Source organism: Plecotus auritus (genome assembly GCF_963455305.1).
Source record: "Plecotus auritus genome assembly, chromosome: 3".
Taxonomy (NCBI): domain Eukaryota; kingdom Metazoa; phylum Chordata; class Mammalia; order Chiroptera; family Vespertilionidae; genus Plecotus; species Plecotus auritus.
The window spans coordinates 107,488,865-107,508,578 of record NC_137772.1 but is presented as its reverse complement, the minus strand read 5'-3'; the positions used below and the strand labels follow the sequence as shown (position 1 = coordinate 107,508,578).

General features: G+C 38.4%; 1 protein-coding gene across 1 annotated transcript in view; it reads left to right on the top strand.

Annotated features, from left to right (window-relative positions):
- The window catches only part of SOHLH2 (spermatogenesis and oogenesis specific basic helix-loop-helix 2), a gene marked incomplete at its 5' end in the record, with an annotated part of 139,372 nt that overhangs the window by 107,872 nt on the left and 11,786 nt on the right, over positions 1–19,714 (top strand). The window contains 3 exons of the mRNA XM_080659394.1: positions 14,173–14,320; positions 14,466–14,557; positions 16,350–16,499. Of these exons, the coding sequence (XP_080515520.1) occupies positions 14,173–14,320; positions 14,466–14,557; positions 16,350–16,499 (390 nt within the window). The remainder of the gene's footprint in view (positions 1–14,172; positions 14,321–14,465; positions 14,558–16,349; positions 16,500–19,714) is intronic.

Here is a 19,714-nt window from a genome sequence, read left to right as displayed (position 1 = left end):
ATTAAATTTGGTTTTTGATGATATTCACTCTTTCATCTCTGGTATGTTGGTCTAGTATCCTTTGACTTTGCTATATCTATTCATCTCTTCTAGTTGTTTTTTATTGATTCCTTAGGATTTTTTTACATACATTATTATGTCTTCTGTGAATTAAACAGTTTATATCTCCCTTGCCAATCTTTGTGCCTTTTATTTCTATTTTTTTGCCTCACTGGTCTGTCTAGGTCCACCAGTAAAATTTTTGATTTAAAAGTGATGCAAGTAGACATCTTTACCTTGTTTCTGATCTTACATCAAAATTGTTAAATCTTTTACTATTACATGGGACATAGCTATAAGTAGTATACATGCCTTTTATTACCTTAAGAAAGTTTTCTTTTCTTCATAGTTTAAGCTTTTTTGTCCGTATGTTTTTTTGTACCTATTAAGATGATTATATGATTTTCTTCTTCTGTTAATGTAGTGATTACATTGATATTTAAAAATGCTATACCAGATTTGTTGTGATATATTATTCTTTAAAAAAAATCCTCACCTGAGGATATGTTTTTCTTTTCAAAGATGAGAAAGAGAGAGAAAGAGAGAGACAGACAGACATCTATGTGACAGAGAAACATCAATCTGTTGCCTCCCATACGTGTCCCACCTGGGGATTGAATCCATAATCTGGCTATATTCCCTGACAGGCAATCAAACCCACAACCCTTCTGTGCATGGGACCAATCTTTAACCCAGCCGTGGGCAAACTACGGCCCGTGGGCCAGATCCGGCCCGTTCGGCTGTTCTATCCGGCCCGCAGAGCTGAAAGAGCGGAGGGTTCTCTTGCTCTCCCCTCCGCTCCTTTACTTTGAATTTATATTAGTTCACACAAACACTCCATTCATGCTTTTGTTCTGGCCCTCCGGTCCAGTTTAAGAACCCATTGTGGCCCTCGAGTCAAAAAGTTTGCCCACCCCTGCACCACTGAAAAACACCAGCCAGGCCCATCCTTTCTTTTAATTCCTGGATTAGATTTGGTAATATTTTGTTAACAGTTTATGTATGTGTTAATGAGGATATTGGTCTGTAGTTTTCATATAATGTCTTTATTGAGTTTTGGTATCAAGGAAATGCTGACCTCATAAAATGAAATAAAAAGTCTTATTTTTTCTCTCTTATTTTCTGAATGAGTTTGAGTGGGATTGATATGTTGAATAGAATTAAATAGTGAAGTAATTTAGGCTTGGAAGGTTTTAATTACACACACCATTTCTTTAATGATTACAAGACTAGGTTTCTTATGTTTTACCTGTATTTATTTGGTTTAGTTTATGTCTTTCAAGAATTTTTTTCCATTTAAACTAATGTCAAGTTTATTAAAACACTTTTTGTTCACAGTACTCTCTTATCATTTTAATGTTTGTTGGTTTTTGATGATATTCCCTCTTTCATCTCTGGTGTAGATAATATGTATTTTCTCTCTTTTTATTTGCTTAGTCTAGCAAGGTGTTTATCAGTTTTACCAGATTTTTATTTATTGATTTTTCTATATTATTTGCCCATTTTATATTTCATTGATTTTTACTCTTTATCATTTCCTTTTTTCCATACTTTGGTCTTTTTAAATATCTTCTTAGGTAAAAATTTAGATTATTGATTTTAACTTTTACTTCTTTTCAAATGTAAGCATGTAAAACCATATGTTTAATTTTATAGTCTCTTAGCAGTGCTTTAGCTGCAGATCATAAATTTCGATATATTTTCACTATCATTCAGCTCAAAATATTTTTCTCATATCCCTTGTGATTTTTTTGACCAATTATTATTTATAAGTGTGTAACTTAATTTCTAAATTTGTAGATTTTCCAGGTGTTGCTTTATAATCTGATTACAGTTGTCATCTGAGAAAATACTCTGTAAGGTTTCTAATTTTTTATATTTTCTGAGACTTATTTTATGGCCCAAACATGGTCTTTCTTGATGAATATTTCATGTGTACTTCAAAGATGTACTGCTGTTTGGGGGTAGTGTCCTATAAATATTAATACATTCTGTATCCTTATTGATTTTGTGAGGGTTAAAATCTTCAGTGATGACTATAAATTGGTCTGTTTTTCATTTTATTCCTGTAGCTTTTGCTTCACGTATTTTGACACTCTGTTGGAAGGTGCCTGTCTTCTTTTGAATTGACCATTGATTATTAGGAAATGATAAATGGTAATTTATCTATGCCAATACTTCCTGTCATAAAGTCTACTTTGATATTAATAGATCTTTCTTGTGATTAATGTTTGCATGATTTTCTTATAATGTTTATATGCATGTACACCAGTATTTAAGAGTGTTTCTAATAATTAGCATGTAATTTAATCTTGTTTTTCTTTTTTATTTGCTTATTCTGACAATCTCTTCTGTTTGACTGGAGTGTTTAGTCTTTTTACATCTATATAATAAAAGCCTAAGCAACTGTTACGGCAGAATGACCAGAATGACGGGTTGCTATGATACACACTGACCACCAGGGGGCAGACGCTCAGCGCAGGAGCTGCCCCCTGGTGGTCAGTGCACTCCCACAGGGGCAGTGCCACTCAGCCAGAAGCTGGGCTCACAGCTGGCAAGTGCAGCGGTGGTGGTGGGAACCTCTCCTGCCTCCGCGGCCACGCTAAGGAGCAGCAAGCCAAGTGGTAAGGAGCAGTGAGCAAGCAAGCAATAAGGAGCGAGGGGTCCCGGACTGCGAGAGGGATGTACACCTGCCAGCTTAGGCCCGCTCCTTGCAGGGAGCGGGCCTAAGCTGGCAGTCGGACATCCCCTGAGGGGTCCTGAACTGAAAGAGGATGCAGGCCAGGCTGAGGCACCCCCCCACTCACGAATTTCATGCACCGGGCCTCTAGTATAATATAATTAGTGTTAGGCTTGATTTTAGGTCCATGATATTTCTATTTGTTTTCATTTAGTCTAATCTATTGGCTTTTTAGCTGAAACTTTTTTTTTTTTTTTAGTGGTTGTTCTAGAGTTATAATATGCATTCTTAACTTATCATAGTTTACCTTGAATTGACATTATGACACTTAATATACAATAGTATATTTCTATTTACTCTGTCCTATTTTTGTTATTGTCATATATCTTATTTTTACATATGTTATCAATATCATATTGTCATTATTTTTGCTTTAAATTATATTTCCATTAGGTATTGTTTCCCAACAGCAAATAGTAAAATAAAAACATTTTTAGTTAAAAGACAACTTAGAAATTTTGACACTAGCAGACCTATAGGGTTAGATACCTAAAATAAATTCTTTAGGATAAAGAGAAATGGTAAAAAATGGAAACTTGGATCTTCAGGAAGGATTAAGTAGCATCAGAAATAATAAATATATGAGAAAATATTAGAAAAGATACATTTTCCTCTTTATTTAAAATGATTCAAATTTTTTATTAGGTAGAGTTGGTATACAATATTATATTGTTTTCACATGTATAATATAGTGATTTGACATTTATTTACCTTACAATGTACTTACACACTAAGTCTAGTTAGTAACCATCTGTCACCATGTGAAATTATCACAATATTATTGACTATTTTCTCCTTCACCTTTTTCATCCATCCCCTACCCCCCCACCCCTCTTGGCAATCATCAGTTTAATCACTCTTTCAATGAGTCTGTTTTTGTTTTGTTTGTTCATTTACTTTGTTTTATTAGATTCTACATGTAAGTGAAACCATTTGTTTTTCTCTGTCTGACTTATTTCACTCAGCATTATATTCTCTAGGTTCATCCATCTTGTCACAAATGGAAAGATTTCATTATCTTTTTGAATTAGTGTCTTCATTTTTTTTTTTTTTCAGGTAAATACCCAGATGTGGATTTGCTGGGTGGTATGTTAGATCTATTTTTAGTTTCTGAGGCATCTCTCTACTATTTTTTCTAGTGGCTCTAGCAATTTGTAACAGTGCACAAGGGTTTCCTTTTCTCCACATTCTTGTCAGCACATGTTATTTTTACTTTTTGATAATTGCCATGCTGACTGCTGTCAGGTGGTTTTGATTTTCAGTTGTCTGATGATTAGTGTTGTTGAGCATCTTTTCATGTGCCTTCTTTGGAGAAATGTCTCATGTGCTCTGCCCATTTATTGGTCAAATTGTTAATTTTTTAGTTATTGAGTTTTATGAGTTCCTTTTAGATTTTAGATAGCAACCCTTTATTGGATATATCATTTGCCAATATTTTCATCCATTCAGTAGGTTCTTTTTGTTTTGTTGATGGTTTCCTTTGCTATGCTGAATGAAGCTCTTTAGTTTGATGAAGTCTATTTGTTTATTTTTGCTTTTGTTTCTCTTGGTGTAGGGGATATGTCAAAAAAGATATTATAGCCTGGCTGGTGTGGCTCAGTGGTTGAGCATTGTCCTATGAACCAGGAGGCCATGGTTCCATTCCTGCTCAGGGCACATGCCTGGGTTGCAGGCTTAATTCCCAGTGTGGGGCATGCAGGAGGCAGCTGATCAATGGTTCTCTCTTATCATTGATGTTTCTATCTTTCCCTCTCCCTTCCTCTCTGAAATCAATAAAAATATATTTTTAAAAAAGGTATTACCAAGAATGATGTCAAATAGTTTACTACCTATGTATTATTCTATTAGTTTCATGATTTTAGGTCTTACATTTGAGTCTTTAATCCATAAAAATGCTTCACATTATTATGTTAAAATCACAGCATTTTATTGTGGGCTTTGTGATACATATGGCAACTATACAATGAAGGATGTGTCAGATAAATGTACTTACATGACAGTAGCATTTATGTGATGTTGTAAAATATTAACTCTAAATGGACTGTGAAAAGTTACATATATATATAGTAATCCCTAAAGCAACCCTACAGAGATTTGCAAAAGGCATAGATAGTTATTAGTCCAAAGGAAAATTATAATTGCATTTGAAAAATTATTCTAAATGATATCAGGAAAGGAAGAACAAAAGAACAGAAAAGCCAAAAGAAACTACAGGAAATAAAAAGTAAAATGGTGTACCTTTATTTAACTATATCTAACTAACAGGTAGAGATTATTAGAATGGATAAAAACAAACAAATAAGATCAATATCTGCTGTCTGTAAGAGACAAATTTCAAATATAAAGGCATAGTAAGGTAAAGCAGGAAGTATAAGAAGCAGGAAGACCAGATTGCCTATGCTAATACCAAATAAGGCAGACTTCAACAAAAACTATCACTTGAGGTAGAGTGGCATTTTATACTGATGAAAATATTAACTTATCAGATGATATAACAATCACAAATAGTATGTGACTATAACAAAACTTGAAAGTATTTCAAAGAATAATTCATAGAATTAAAGAAACAAATATCTATGAGCAGTGTTGAAAATTAAACAATTGATACAACAGTTAGCAAAAAAATATATGATATTGATACAACAGTTAGCAAAAAAAATATATGATATAGAAGATGTGAACACTATTGCCTACCTTGATCTAACACTTTTTTTTGGAACATTATACACTATTATTGTAACAGAATGCACATTCTTTTCAAAGGCACATGGTACATTCACTTCTATAAATTGCATGCTGGGGGATATAATACATTTTAATACATTTAAGATATTTGAATTCTCAAGGAAAGTGTTCCCAGACTACAATGAAATTAAATTAGAAATCAATAAGAATTAGATATAAGGAAAACCTCAAATATTTAGAATTTTAAAAATACTCTTCTAAATAATCCATGGGTAAAAGAAAATCACGAGAAAAATTAGAAAATATTTCAAATGAAAGATTATGAAAAAACCAGAGGCCCGGTGCATGAAATTTGTACACCGGGGGTGGGTGTCCCTCAGCCCAGCCTGCCCCCTCTCACAGTCTGGGAGTCCTCAGGGGATGTCCTACTGACAGCTTAGGGGAGTGGGGAGTTGGCCTAAGCCGCAGTCTGACCTCCCTCTGCGGGAGGTAACCAGCAGGCTGATCGGGATGGCATGGGCAGTGAGTGGCTGGCCCCACCCCCAATTGCTCCATGGCCACTGGTGCCCTCCCTCTGCAGGAGGCAACCCCAGCAGGCCTATCTGGGGATGGTGCTGGGAGGCGCTGCCCCGAATCATCCCGCCGCTGCTGTCGCCCATGGCCTCCCTCTGTGGGAGGCAACCAGGTGGGTGATCAGGGGATGGCACTAGCCCCCATCACCCCACTGCCGCTGGTTGCCACCCCCTCACCCCATCGCTGTCCCCTCCCTCTGCCCACTGGCATGCACCTTGGCTGGCCTGGCGACACCTGATCACCGGCCCTGCCCCCCACTGACCGGTTGTTCTGCCGTTCAGTGGATTTGCATATTACACTTTTATTATATAGGATTGCTTTACTTGGAGGGAGATTAACCCACTAAAATGAGCTCTAGAAAGAGTGTTTTTCAAGGTGTGCTCCTACATTTTAATAGGCAACCCAGATGAGTGTTATGCATTGTATTATTTGAGAGGATCTCTTTTGAAGTGTGACACTTCAGTAAAGAGACATTGGCTCATTAAAATTATGCCTCTGGCATAACCACATTCAGTATCTGCTTTTTATTGTTAAAAATTGAGCACCCAATATCTCTTTATCAATCTATATAGGCTCATAATGTTTTCACATCTTGAAAGTCCCCATACTCACAGAGCATTGAATGACTTCGATAAGTATTTTTAAGGGATCATGCTGGAAAGCTAATTTAGGTGATAGGAATGTGTAGTAGATAGATAATATCCTAGATTAGGAGAAAAGTTGGCACATTAGCCTTACATGGTGGTGGCTGAAGGCAGAAAAAAAACGTTGCAGCAAAGGAAGAGCACTAAGTCTGTCTTCTGTCCTAATTGTTTGGCTATTGCTGAACTAAGCAAGCTCCCTTACACTGTTCCTTTCCTTGATACCTTCTCCCAATTATTAGAATCATCCATTCAACAAAGTTTCCCAAACTGGAAAACCTGGGTTAATACCATTTTCTTTGTTTGCTTTCATCCCTATGTAATCAGCCAAATAGTTCTGTCAGGTTTCTACATAAATATGTCTCTGATCAACTGCCTCTGTCTAGTCCTAGTTCCCAGTATCAGTCTCTCTTTTTCTTGGGCCCCAAAACAATGCAGCTGTCTAAATTGATCCTTCCCACGGCCACCAGAATGGTTCACTTAAAATGAAAGCAAGACCAGGATGCTCCCATGCTTGACATTCTTCACTTTTCCTCCTTCTGTGGAATAAAATATAAGCTCCCTGCTATGGTATATAAGACCCTCAGTGGTCTGTCCTCTGCCTACTTCTCAGTCCACTGAGGACCCAGGCCTGACTTCCGCCCCAGGCTCCCCTGACCCCCCCTGCCTGTGTTTGCTCTGGAGCTGCCTGAGCTGGCGTGGTGATGTGGCAGCTTGGGCAGGCCCCCCTGTCTCTGTCTCCATCTCCGCTCTGGGCCTCACCTGCATGCGCAGCCTCCTCTTGACAGGTCATTACTGTTACGGCATCCTGGCCTAATTTGCATATTACCTCTTTATATTATATAGATAATATTTCAACCTTTGTGAGTTTCAGCTAAAGCAAAGCCCTATAATTTTAAGTGTTTGTATTAGAAAAGGCAAAGGGTCTAAAAAGGATCCATCTTAAGAAGGTAGAAAAAGAAAAGTAAAGAAAATCCAAGGTTAAATAGAAAGGGAGAAGGGAAGCAGGTAAGGAGTGAGAATGAATACATTTTACCAATATCATGAATGAAGTAAGGATTATCACTATAGATTCTCTAAACATTGTAATATGAAAAGATTGAGTTTATCCAAGTAAATTCAATAACTTTGAAATTACAAATTCTTAAACATAATTTATCAAAATCAATACTAAATGAAGCAGAAAATATGAATAGCACTATATATTACAGATATTGAATTTGCCAAAGATAAAACACCAAGCCAACATGTTAAATATTTAAAGAAGTAATATCAATCTTAAATAAATTCTTAGAAAAAAATGGAGGATGAATAAGAGGGTACAGTTTCTAACCTATTTCATGAGGCCAGTGTAACTCTAATCCTGATAAAGACATTATTAAAAAAGAAAATTACAGACAAGAATCCCTGATGAACTGAGACATAAAAATGCTTAACCTAATTTTTAAAAAAGACATTTTTATTGATTTCAGAGAGGAACGGAGAGGGAGAGAGAGACAGAAACATCAACGATGAGAGAGAATCATTGATTGGCTGCCTCCTGCATGCCCCCTACTGGGCATGTGTCCTTGACCATAATCAAACCCAGGACCCTTCAGTCCACAGGCTGACACTCTATCCACTCAGTCAAACCAGCTAGGGTGCTTAACATAATTTTAACAAATCAAGTATTGTGTAGAGATGTAATCCATCATAACCACACTGAGTTTTTCCTAGAAAAGTAAGGCAGGTATAACATTTTTAAAAACCCAATTAAATTCACTGCATTAAACAGAATAAAGAAGGAAAACCATATGATAACAGATTCTGGAAAATTATTTAGCAACATTAAATACCTTTTCAAGATTAAAAATAACTTTTTAGCAAATTAGATAGGGAAGAGCATCTCCTAATTTGTTAAAGAGCATCTATAAAAACATCTATAGCTAACATTGTACTTAATGATGTAATTTTGACCATTTGTCCTTAAAAGATCTGGAAGAAAGTAAGGGTGCCCATATATATCACACTTATTCATCATTGAATAAACTTTTCTAGCAATTGCAATTTGCTAAGAAAAAGAAATAAAAGACATAGAGATTAGAAAGGAAGAAACAAAACTCTTATTTATAGATGGTATGATTATCCTATATAATAAAGAGGTAATATTGCAAATTGACCATCACTCCAACACACAAGATGGCCGCCCCCATTTGGCCAAAGATGGCCACCCCCATGTGGACACAAGATGGCCTCCACAAGATGGCCAGCAGGGAAGGGCAGTTGTGGGCAATCAGGCCAGCAGGGGAGGGCAGTTGGGAGGGACCAGGCCTATAAGGGAGGGCAGTTGGGGGTGATCAGGCCTGCAGGAGAGGGCAGTTAGGGGCAACCAGGCTGTCAGGGGAGGGCAGTTAGGGGTGACCAGCCGGCAGGGGAGGGCAGTTAGGGGCAATCGGGCCAGCAGGGGAGCAGTTAGGTGTTGATCAGGCTGGCAGGGGAGGGCAGTTAAGGGTGATCAGGCTGGCAGGCAGAAGTGGTTAGGGGCAATCAGGCAGGCAGGCAGGCAGGCGAGCGGTTGGGAACCAGCAGTCCTGGTTTGTGAGAGGGATGTCCGACTGCCCGTTTAGGCCTGATCCCACCGGGGTCCCAGATTGGAGAAGGTGCAGGCTGGGCTGAGGGACACACCTCCCCCTATGCACGAATTTCATGCACCGGGCCTCTAGTTTATGTATAAAGTCCTAAGACATCTAAAAAACAACTACTAGAACTAAAATATGAATATAGCAAGGTTGTAGAATATAAGGTCTATGTACAAAATAATAATTATATTTTTATATATTAGCAGCAAACAATTGAAAAATGAAAATTAAAAAATGAAATTTATGATAGAGTAAAAAAGGCTTACTATATGTAGGAACAAATATACAAAAAGACACACATATCCGTACATGGATTACTCTAAATATTGTTGTGAGAAATTAAAAAAAACCTAAATCTTGCATTATATCATAATTGTGAATTGAAAGACTCATTATTGTAAAAATGTCAGTTCTCACTAAATTGGAATGTAACTATTTGAATCATAATAATAATCCCATTAGGCTTTTTTTGGGTGAAAATTGACAATATGATTTTAAAATATATGACAAGGACTTAGAAGATAAAAGGACTTAGGATAAAGTAATCTTGAAAAAGTACAACAAAGTAGGAGGACTTAAATTATGATTTCAAGACTAAGTATATAGCTATAATAATCTATATGTTACCATGTTACCAGCATAAAGGTCAACAGATAGATCAATGGAACACAATAGCCCAGTACTAAATCCAAACATTTATGGTCATTTGATTTTCAACAAATCACTATAACAAACAAATTAAGAAACAAGACTTCTATAAATAGTGTTGGAACCATTGGATATCCATATGGAAAACAATGAACTTTTTAATTAATATGAAAATTAATTCAAGGTGGAGCATAGTCAGAGCTATACTATAAGAAAAACTGTAAATCTTCTATAATAGCACTGTTCAATAGAACTTTCTGCAATGTTAGAAATGGCCTTTATCTGCTCTGTTCAATAAGTTAGCAGCTAGCTACATGTAGTTATTATTGAAATGTGATTATTGCAACTTAGGAAATGAATTTTAAATTTTATTTAATTTTAATTAATTAATATTTAAACAATCATGTTGCTAATAGCTGCTGTACTGGACAGTACAATTCTAGAAGAAAGTAGAGGAGAATGTCGTCACAAGCTGGGGGTAGCAGCTGTGCCTTCTATAGGACACAGAAAGTAATAACCATAAAAGAAAGAGTAGATGAATTAGTCTCATCAGAATTTAAAACTTTTGTTATCAAAAGACAGCATTAAAAAATAAATAAATGAGGTACAGATTGGGGAAAGTATTTACAAAACAAATATACTGACAACAGACTGTAATTAAGGATCTCCTAAAATTAAATTATAAAAAGATCTAAAATCCAATTATAACATAGGTAAAATATTTGAATAGACACTTGACAAAGGAAGCTATACAAGTGCCCAAAAAGCATCAGAAAAAAATGCTCAACATAATTTGTCATGGAAATGCAAATTAAAGCATAAAATACTACCACACATACCTCAGAAAAGCCAAAATGCTAAAATTAAAACTACTCACAATATTAAATGTCAAAGACTTGGAATAACAGGAAACCTCATACAATGATGGTGGTGGGAGTGTGTAAAATGATGCTATTTTGAGAAAAGTCCTGCCAGTTTCTTATGAATTTGTAAAATCATTAATTCTATTCTAGATATTTACCCAAGAGAAATAAAAACATACACTTATAAAATGATATATAGAATGACCTGGCACAGTGGTCTGCAAACGGCAGCTTGCCAGACACATGCGACTGACACCCCCACTACTTCTAATGCCACTTCTTTAAAATAGTCTCGCCCAGGCCGAAAACCGACTTCTGCGCATGGGCCACGAAGTTTCAATCGCACTGTATGTGCGCGCCCACACGTGGTATTTTGTGGAAGAGCCACACTCAAGGGGCCAAAGAGCCGCATGTGGCTCGTGAGCCGCGGTTTGCCGACCACTGACCTAGCAGATTTATTCATAATGTTTCAAAACTGGAAACAGTTAAAGTAGTCATCCATAAGAGAATGAATAAGTAAGCTGTGGCATATTTATACCATGGAATACTCAATAAAAAGGAACAATCTACTCATATAAGCAGCCACAGGGATAAATTTCAAAAACATTATGCTAAGTGAAAGAAATCCATGAAAGGGCACATGCTGTAAGATTTTATTTATATGAAGTTCAAGGACAGGAAAAAATAATGTGGAATGGAAAAATATCAAGAATGTGGTTGCTTCTTACTCAGGATGAGATTGACCATGAATGCACACAGGAAAATTTTGGAGGGTATGATAATGTTAATTAGGGTTTGTGATATCTACTTTTGTGCATTTGTCAAAACTTATAGAATGGCACCCTTATGATCCATGTATTTTATTTTATGTAATTTTTACCTAAAAATAGAATAATTTGAACTCTAATGATATGTTTAAGGGTTAGTAACTGAAGTTTACAGTTATGTAGAACAAGGACAGTAAATGTTCATTATAGAATCTAGTTGGTGAATATATAGTTTTCCCATACAAATTCTTACTTATTTCAACTTTTAAGTATTAAGAATTTTTAAAATTTATCTTTATTATTGAAAGTATTAGATATGTTCCCCCTTTTCCCCATTGACCTCTTCTAAACCACTTACCCACCCACCCAGGCCTTCACCGCACTATTGTCTGTGTCCATGGGTTATGATTATATGCATATAAATTCTTTGGTTAATTTATTGCCCCCCCACCCACCCCTGCCCTCTCTTGAGATTCATCAGCCTGTCTTCAATCTTTCTTTATGTTTGAACACTTTCCTAATAGATGTTGGAAGAACATTTAATATGATTTTGCATTATAAAAGTGACATATACCCAGCAAAAATATTTGGAAAATGTAGGAAATAAAAAGAAAAAATAGTATTTTCCATAGCCCAATCATCCAGAAATAACTATTACTTTATTATTTTTCTTTTAGTGTTATTTTCTATGCTTTATTTTTGCTTTGTTTAATGGCTGTGGTAATATTTAAAATGTCTTATATCTTATACTTATATCTTATAAAAACATCCTATTTTTTCCAATAAGCTTTATAACATATTATTTCTACTGCCAGATAATATTCAACTGAACTAGTATAATGTAGCTTACTTAAGCATTCACTTATATTGCATGTTTAGATTTTTTTCATGTTTTACTGACATACTACTATAATGGATAGCAAAAAGTTTGTTCCATGTTTTAGATCCTTATAAGTGAAACTGCCATATTAAAATGTGTGAAAAGTTTCAAAGCTCTTCATATACATTGTTAAATTGTGGGCATTTCCATCCCTCTCTTCCCAGAATAGTCCCTGAGACACCTCCACAGAACCCTCAGAGCTCCTCAAAGCCACTGATCTATAATATTTTAGTTATTCATTGGCTCTATATCACTGGTTATATATTACTGGCTATTGCCATTCTGAGACTCAGAGAGATTAAGTAATTGATGGCCTCAGCTAATAATTAGCAGAGCTACCACTTGACATTACATGTATCAAGGCAGTATTAAGCACAAAACAGGTTTATTAACAATGTTTATTAAATGAATACATGGAAAAATGAAGGTATCAAAGGCTTAGATCAATTTATATTTCCTATGTATTTCCCTTAGGAACTATGAAACACTTAGATTAGTTTTTTTTCTGGTACTAGCCTGTATGTTCTCATTCATGTATTGGTTTATTTGTTCTGTCCATACCTATCACTTCTGATTTTCCTTTGGCTCAGAGCACCAAGTTACATGTAAAGCCCATGCTTATAAGATGCTAATTGATCTATTGTTGGAAATGTGGCCCAAATCACAGTGACATGAATATTCTGACTACTCTTTGTCTTCTAGGCTTTTAGTGTGAATTTCAAAAGGATTTACTTTATATAATGTGTGATTCTCTCTTCTGAGGGAAGAGTCGCCTGTAGATTTCCATAGGAGGTTGGATATGTACAGTGGTTCCTCATCCATGGGGGATACAGTCCAAGACTTCCAATGGATGCCTGAAACCACAAATAGTACCAAACTCTATATCTACTATGTTTTTTCTATACATACATATGATAAAGTTTAATTTGTAAATTAGGCACAGTAAGAGATTAACTACAATAACTAATAATAAAATAGAACAATTATAACATTATCTATAATAATAAAAGAGTAATATGCTAATTAGACCGGACGACCTTCTGGATGAAACTGGGGCTGCGAGGGAAGCCCGGGTCCTGGGTGCCAGCAGCCAGGGGAAGGAAGGCCTATTCTTGCACGAATTTCATACATTGGGCCTCTAGTACTATAATAATAAGTTATGTGAATGTGGTGACTCTCACCCCCTCCCCTCGTCATAACCAATCAGAGACAACTTACTAAGTAATTAATGGGCAGGTAGCATGTGTATCATGATACATGTGACTAAGGGATGATTCAGAATATTCCAGATGGGGCCAGAGTGGATGGTGTGATATTTTATCATCCTACTCAGAACAGTGCACAAATTAAAACTTATGAATTGATTAATTCTGAAATCTTCCACTTAATATTTTTGGACCATTGTTGACTGCAGGTAACTGAAACTGCAGAAAGTGAAACTACAGATGAGGTGTGACTGCTATACTCGGGAATCCTGCACACTGCAATGGGCCTGGGGCAAGGAGTTGGGTTGCCATCATCACAGACATTGCACTTTGCAGCAATATTAGTAGGTGCCCTGGGTTGCTTTGATTCCAGCGGTTATGAAGCTACTGGCTTGTGGAACATGGCCTTTCTCTGAAAGGGAGACTAAATAGGGAGGGGGCAGTTCCTTTACAAACAAACCCAGGAAGAAAATGAGACTAATTGTTTCTTATTTGTTACCATTCCCTGCTTAGAGAGCGAATCAAGCATTGCTGTGAGCAGCTGCGTACTCTGGTGCCGAGTATAAAGGGGAGAAAGAATGATGCGGCTTCAATTCTTGAGGCCACAGTTGATTATGTGAAGTATATCCTAAAGAAAATCCCTCCAGCTGCTATGGGCCAGGTATTCAACTCCCAAGCCCTTGAATGTTATCCTTACAGACAATGCTTTAATGCTATACTTTTATTTTTTTTCTATTATTATCATTGGAAATGTATGTGTGTTTGTATATATGAAAAAAAAATAGATCTCTACTTCTATTTTTTAGATTACAGAAGTACTTCAGAGCAATAGGAGATTTTGTAAGAAACAACAAATGCCCATCCAGCTATTCCTCCCAGGCACAATCATGGCACAAAGGTATGATAAGGGCCCTTGTTTATTTTCCTCTGATGCTAATGCTAGAAGTGTAGACAGACACTGAATCATTATAGTGAACAGTCAGGCCTTTATTAAGAATCAGTGAACTTTTCCCATTGCTGATGTGTATCATTTAATTACAGTGATAAAATATGTAATATTCTCAGATTCAAGATTCTGTTATCATTTGCCTCAATCTCCTTTTATTATTTCTGAGGATTTTTAAATGGGGCTTTACCAGTAGTGATGGTTGTGACTGTGGCAATCGAGTAGGGATATGATGGATTCTAGCATTCATTCCTTTGTAACAGGAAGTTATGGAGCAGTCCATCCCTATTTCAGCTGGGACTCCTTAAAGAAATTGCTAGTACACAATGTGACCTGCCAAAGGGATGCTTGCTATTTAAATTAATTAGGATAGGTAAATGAAGAAAAACTAAAGCAGAAAAGCAGGTCATTCTTTCACATCCTGAAGAATCATCCTGAGTCCTATTCAACAATTTGTTCTTATATTTAAATAATCCATTAGTTTAAACTCTGGCTATGGTTTTTATAACTTGAACTAGAGGCCTGGTGCACAAAATTCGTGCGTGGGAGGGGGAGGGTCCCCTCAGCCCAGCCTGCACCCTCTCCAATCTGGGACCCTCTGGGATTGGGCCTAAACCGGCAGTCGGACATCACCCTCACAATCCTGGACCACTGGCTCCTAAGCACTTACCTGCCTGCCTGCCTGATTGCCTCTAACTGCCCCCCTACCCCCGCCAGCCTGATTACCCCTAACTGCCTCTGCCTGCTGGCCTGATTGCCCCTCACTGCCCCCCCTGCCAGCCTGGTCACCCCTAACTGCCCCCCCTGCTGGCCTGATCACCCCTAACTGCTTCTGCCTGCTGGCCTGATAGCCTCCAACTGCCCCACCCCCGCCGGCCTGGTCACCCCTAACTGTCCTCCCCGCCAGCCTGGTTGCCCTAACTGCCCCCTTCTGCCAGCCTGGTCGCCCCTAACTGCCCCCCCCACCTGCTGGCCTGGTCACCCCCAACTGCCCCCCTGCCGGCCTGGTCGCCCCACACAGCCTGCTGTTCAGTCATTTGGTCACCCCTCACTGCCCCCCCTGCTGGCCTAATTGCCCCACACAGCCTGCTGCTCAGTCGTTTGGTTGTCCCTCACTAACCCCCCTGCCAGCCTGGTCACCCCATGCAGCCTGTTCGGTCGTCCGTTCGGTTGTTTTGGTTGCAACAGTCGCTTAGGCTTTTATATACACTGAATGGCCTGATTATTATGATCTCTGAAGGCATAATAATCTGGCCACTCAGTGTATATCCTATATAATAAAAGGCTAATATGCAAATTGTCCCCTCGACCAGGAGTCCAACCAGCAGGCAGGCCGGCCAACCGCCCATGTCCCCTCCCCCTGGCCAGGCTGTCCAGACCCTACTGATCCACAAATTCATGCACCGGGCCTCTAATATACATATATATATATGTATATATATGTATACATATGTATATATATATGTATGTATATATATATGTATATATATGTGTATGTATGTATATATGTATATGTATGTATGTATGTATATATATGTATATATATATATGTATATGTATATATGTATACACACACACACACACACACACACTGAGTGGCCAGATTATTATGCGTTCAGTGATCATAATAATGTGGCCACTCAGTGTATATAGATGATAGAAAACAATTGAACTCAGCAATGTTCATATTATCTTCCTTGGGAAATGTGTAAAGTTTTGTGTGTTTTTTCTGTCTCCTTTTAAGGGAAAACAGTGTATTGGCAAGCAAACATTCACCTATGAGAGGAATCAGTTTCCTGACTAATAAGTGCTTGAATGTGTATTCTGTTCCTGCCTCAGGGGGCTCCTTGGATGGCACTGTGAGAGGTCAGCTTCACCTGACCCCTGGGTCATTGTAATATACTTGGGCCTACGTGTATGTCCCATGCACTCCTCAGCTCCTATGAAGTCACTGCTGTAACCAGGGAATGGAGTGAGGCTGGGACATTTCACCAGGAGTCATTCTGTTGTTGTCTGCTTGAAGTACACAAACTGGCCACAAGCACTTAAATAGTGTTATCCAAAAATGGGGCTCAAAATTGACCATTATTATCAGAAAGCTCATCTTACTGATATGTGATAAACACACTGGTGACTTTATTATGTGAGTAGAATTTAAAGGGAAGGGAAGTATTCATATTAATTCCATACTAGGTACTGAGCATTTAACACATTAATTTATTTACTTTCTTCATGTCTTTGTCACCTTCTCAGGGAGTGCAACTAAAACTGGATGCTCCTTCCCAGCATCACATCTAATGTGGGGTTCTTTATCCACTTTCTCCACCATATTTTCCTACTCAGCACTTATCATCTTCTAGTATTCTTTATTTGCATACTTTGTTTATTGCACATCTTATCCCACTAGAATATCAACTCCACGAAGATAGGGAATTTTTTTTGCCTGTTTTGTTCATTGTTGTATTTCTAATACCTAGAGCAATGAGCGACTGACAGTAGGTGCTCAAGAAACATATATCATACGCATATTCACCGTGAAACAAACATTTACTCACCATGAGGCATTTTTGTTATTTGTGTTATATAGTCTAGGCATGCTCATGGACTTGTAGAAATAAGAAGATGGAAAAAAAAAAAAAAAAAAAAAACAGAGCCAGAGTTTAAGAACACAGCTACCAGCTTGTGACTTAGTATTCCTGCAGGTTACTCTTCATTGAGAAACCAGTCCTTACTGTTGTGCTCCTAACCTGCCTATCAGATGCTGGATGACAGACACTCCTACCCATCTCCTTGATGTCATAGTCTGAGGTCACCCTTCTGCTAACTTCCTCAAAGGGATTTTGCTCTCTCACTTCAGAACCTTCCCTGTGCTGGGAGTGGCCTTTCCCATACTCTACCCTTTAACTCCCAGTTCATCCCTTAGTTCTAGCTCAAATGTCCCTGCTTCACAGATGGGGGCACAAGAATGAAAAAGATGCAGTTCTTTTTCTTATGGAGCTCACAATAGCAAAATATAATTCCTCTAGTAACTAAAGTGCTATCACAGGGATACTGTGCATATTGTGGGGATATAGTGGAAATCATGGGCACCAACAAGATTACTAGGAATGGCATCTAAAGTCAAAAGAGAAAGGGGCCCAAAAATAGAAGATAGTCCTCCTTGTTCATATAATCAGGTCAGTCTCAGAGAAAAGTCAATTTAGACTTTTTTCTAACTTAGGGAGAGTGGAGGTGAATAGAAAAAGAGTAGCCATGAACCATGGGTAATTTACTGAAAGTAGCTGTCTGAATGTCACACTGAATGATGAAGTCAGCCCGGATTAAATCATATAGAGGTCAGGCCACAGGCATATGCCTATCAATGTTATTTCTTATACATACATTACTTACTTCTGCATTTTCACTATTTATATTCTGCAGAAACTCTGAAATACTCTTTCTGAGGGAGTCAGTTCAGGCTTTTATGTGCCCCAGTATCTCTTGATATTACTTCATCTTAACCAGCTGCTCTTGGGACAACACAGATACTCTAGGATCATAGGCTGTGGTATATTTAGAATGGAGGAAAGCTTGAAGGTCATTGAGTCTAAACCCTTATTTTAATTTTATTTATATATGCTCTTTTATTTGAAAAACAATATTAGTCCTTTACTAGCCCAACAAAGATAATAACTATTTTTTAAATGTCTTTTCTTCAAGTCTTTTTTAATGCATTTTTTTACATTAGCAATCATATTGGGTGTTCAATTTTGTCTCCTGATTTTGCTACTTAACATCATGCCACGTATAGTTTAATTCTTTACTACGCAGTCCTCATCATCATTTTAATTGTTTTACTAGTTTATCAAATGATCCTATCTAATGAAGAGGGAATATGCTAATTGACCATCACGTCCTCACAAGGTGGCAGTGCCCACAGTCAATAAAGAGGGAATATGCTAGTTGACTGCCATGCCCTCACAAGATGGCGGCACCCAGTCCCCTCAGCCCTGCCTCATCCAGCCTCAGTCCCCCAGTGCCCTCAGCCCTGCCTCATCCAGGCAGAGTCCCCCAGTTCCCTCAGCCCCACCGGGGTGTGGCAGGCACCATGCACCTCATCTAGCCAGAGTCCCCCAGTCCCCTCAGCCCCACCTCATCCAACCTCAGTCCCCCAGTCCTCTCAGACCTGCAGGGGAAGGCAGTTAGGGATGATCATGCCAGCAGGGGAGCAGTTAGGTGTCAATCAGGCTGGCAGGGGTGCTCATGCCAGCAGGGGAGCAGTTAGGTGTCAATCAGGCTCGTAGGGGGTGTCAATCATGCTGGCAGGGGAGCAGTTAGAGGGCTATCAGGTTGGCAGGCAGAGTGGTTAGGGGCAATCAGGCAGGTGAGTGGTTAGGAGCCAGCAGTCCCGGATTGTGAGGGGTCCCAGATTGGAGAGGGTGCAGGCTGGGCTGAGGGATACACCCCCCCCGTGCATGAATTTCATGCACCAGGCCTCTAGTTTATAAAATAATTTTCTTAGCCATTCTTTAATTGCTATATTTAGTGTTTCCAGTTTTATGTTTATATATATATAATATAACAATATATTATATTATATGTTATATATAACTAGTGGCCTGGTGTATGAAATTCATGCACATTAAAAGGGGATTAATTAGAGGAAATATTTTAATATTACTATTTGCCCTTTCTCTATAATAGAAGTGTCAGAGATGAAAGAAAATTAGTAAAATCTATATGAAAATCTTCCTCCTGTCAGAATCTGGGTCACACCGTGAGACGCAGAGTCAAGTCCCCACCCACCCATGGTGCCTCAAAATCGTGTGAGACCCAGACCCAGCCAGCCCCACTTCCATTGGGCGAGATCCAGACTCATCTGGCCCCACCCTTGTCAAGCCCTGCCAGGCAGGGGGCACAGCCTCAGGTCCCCTGGTTCAGCGCTGGGCAGGAGGCACAGCCTCAGGTCCCCCAGTGCACCCTCAGTTTTCCCAGCCTGGCACCAGTATGGGCGGTGCAGCCTGAGGTCCCCCATCAAACCCTGCTGGGTGTGGGGCATGGCCTGAGGTCCCCTGTCAAGCCCTGCTGGGAGTGGGGTGCAGCCTCGGGTTCCCCGGCCCAGCGCCAGCA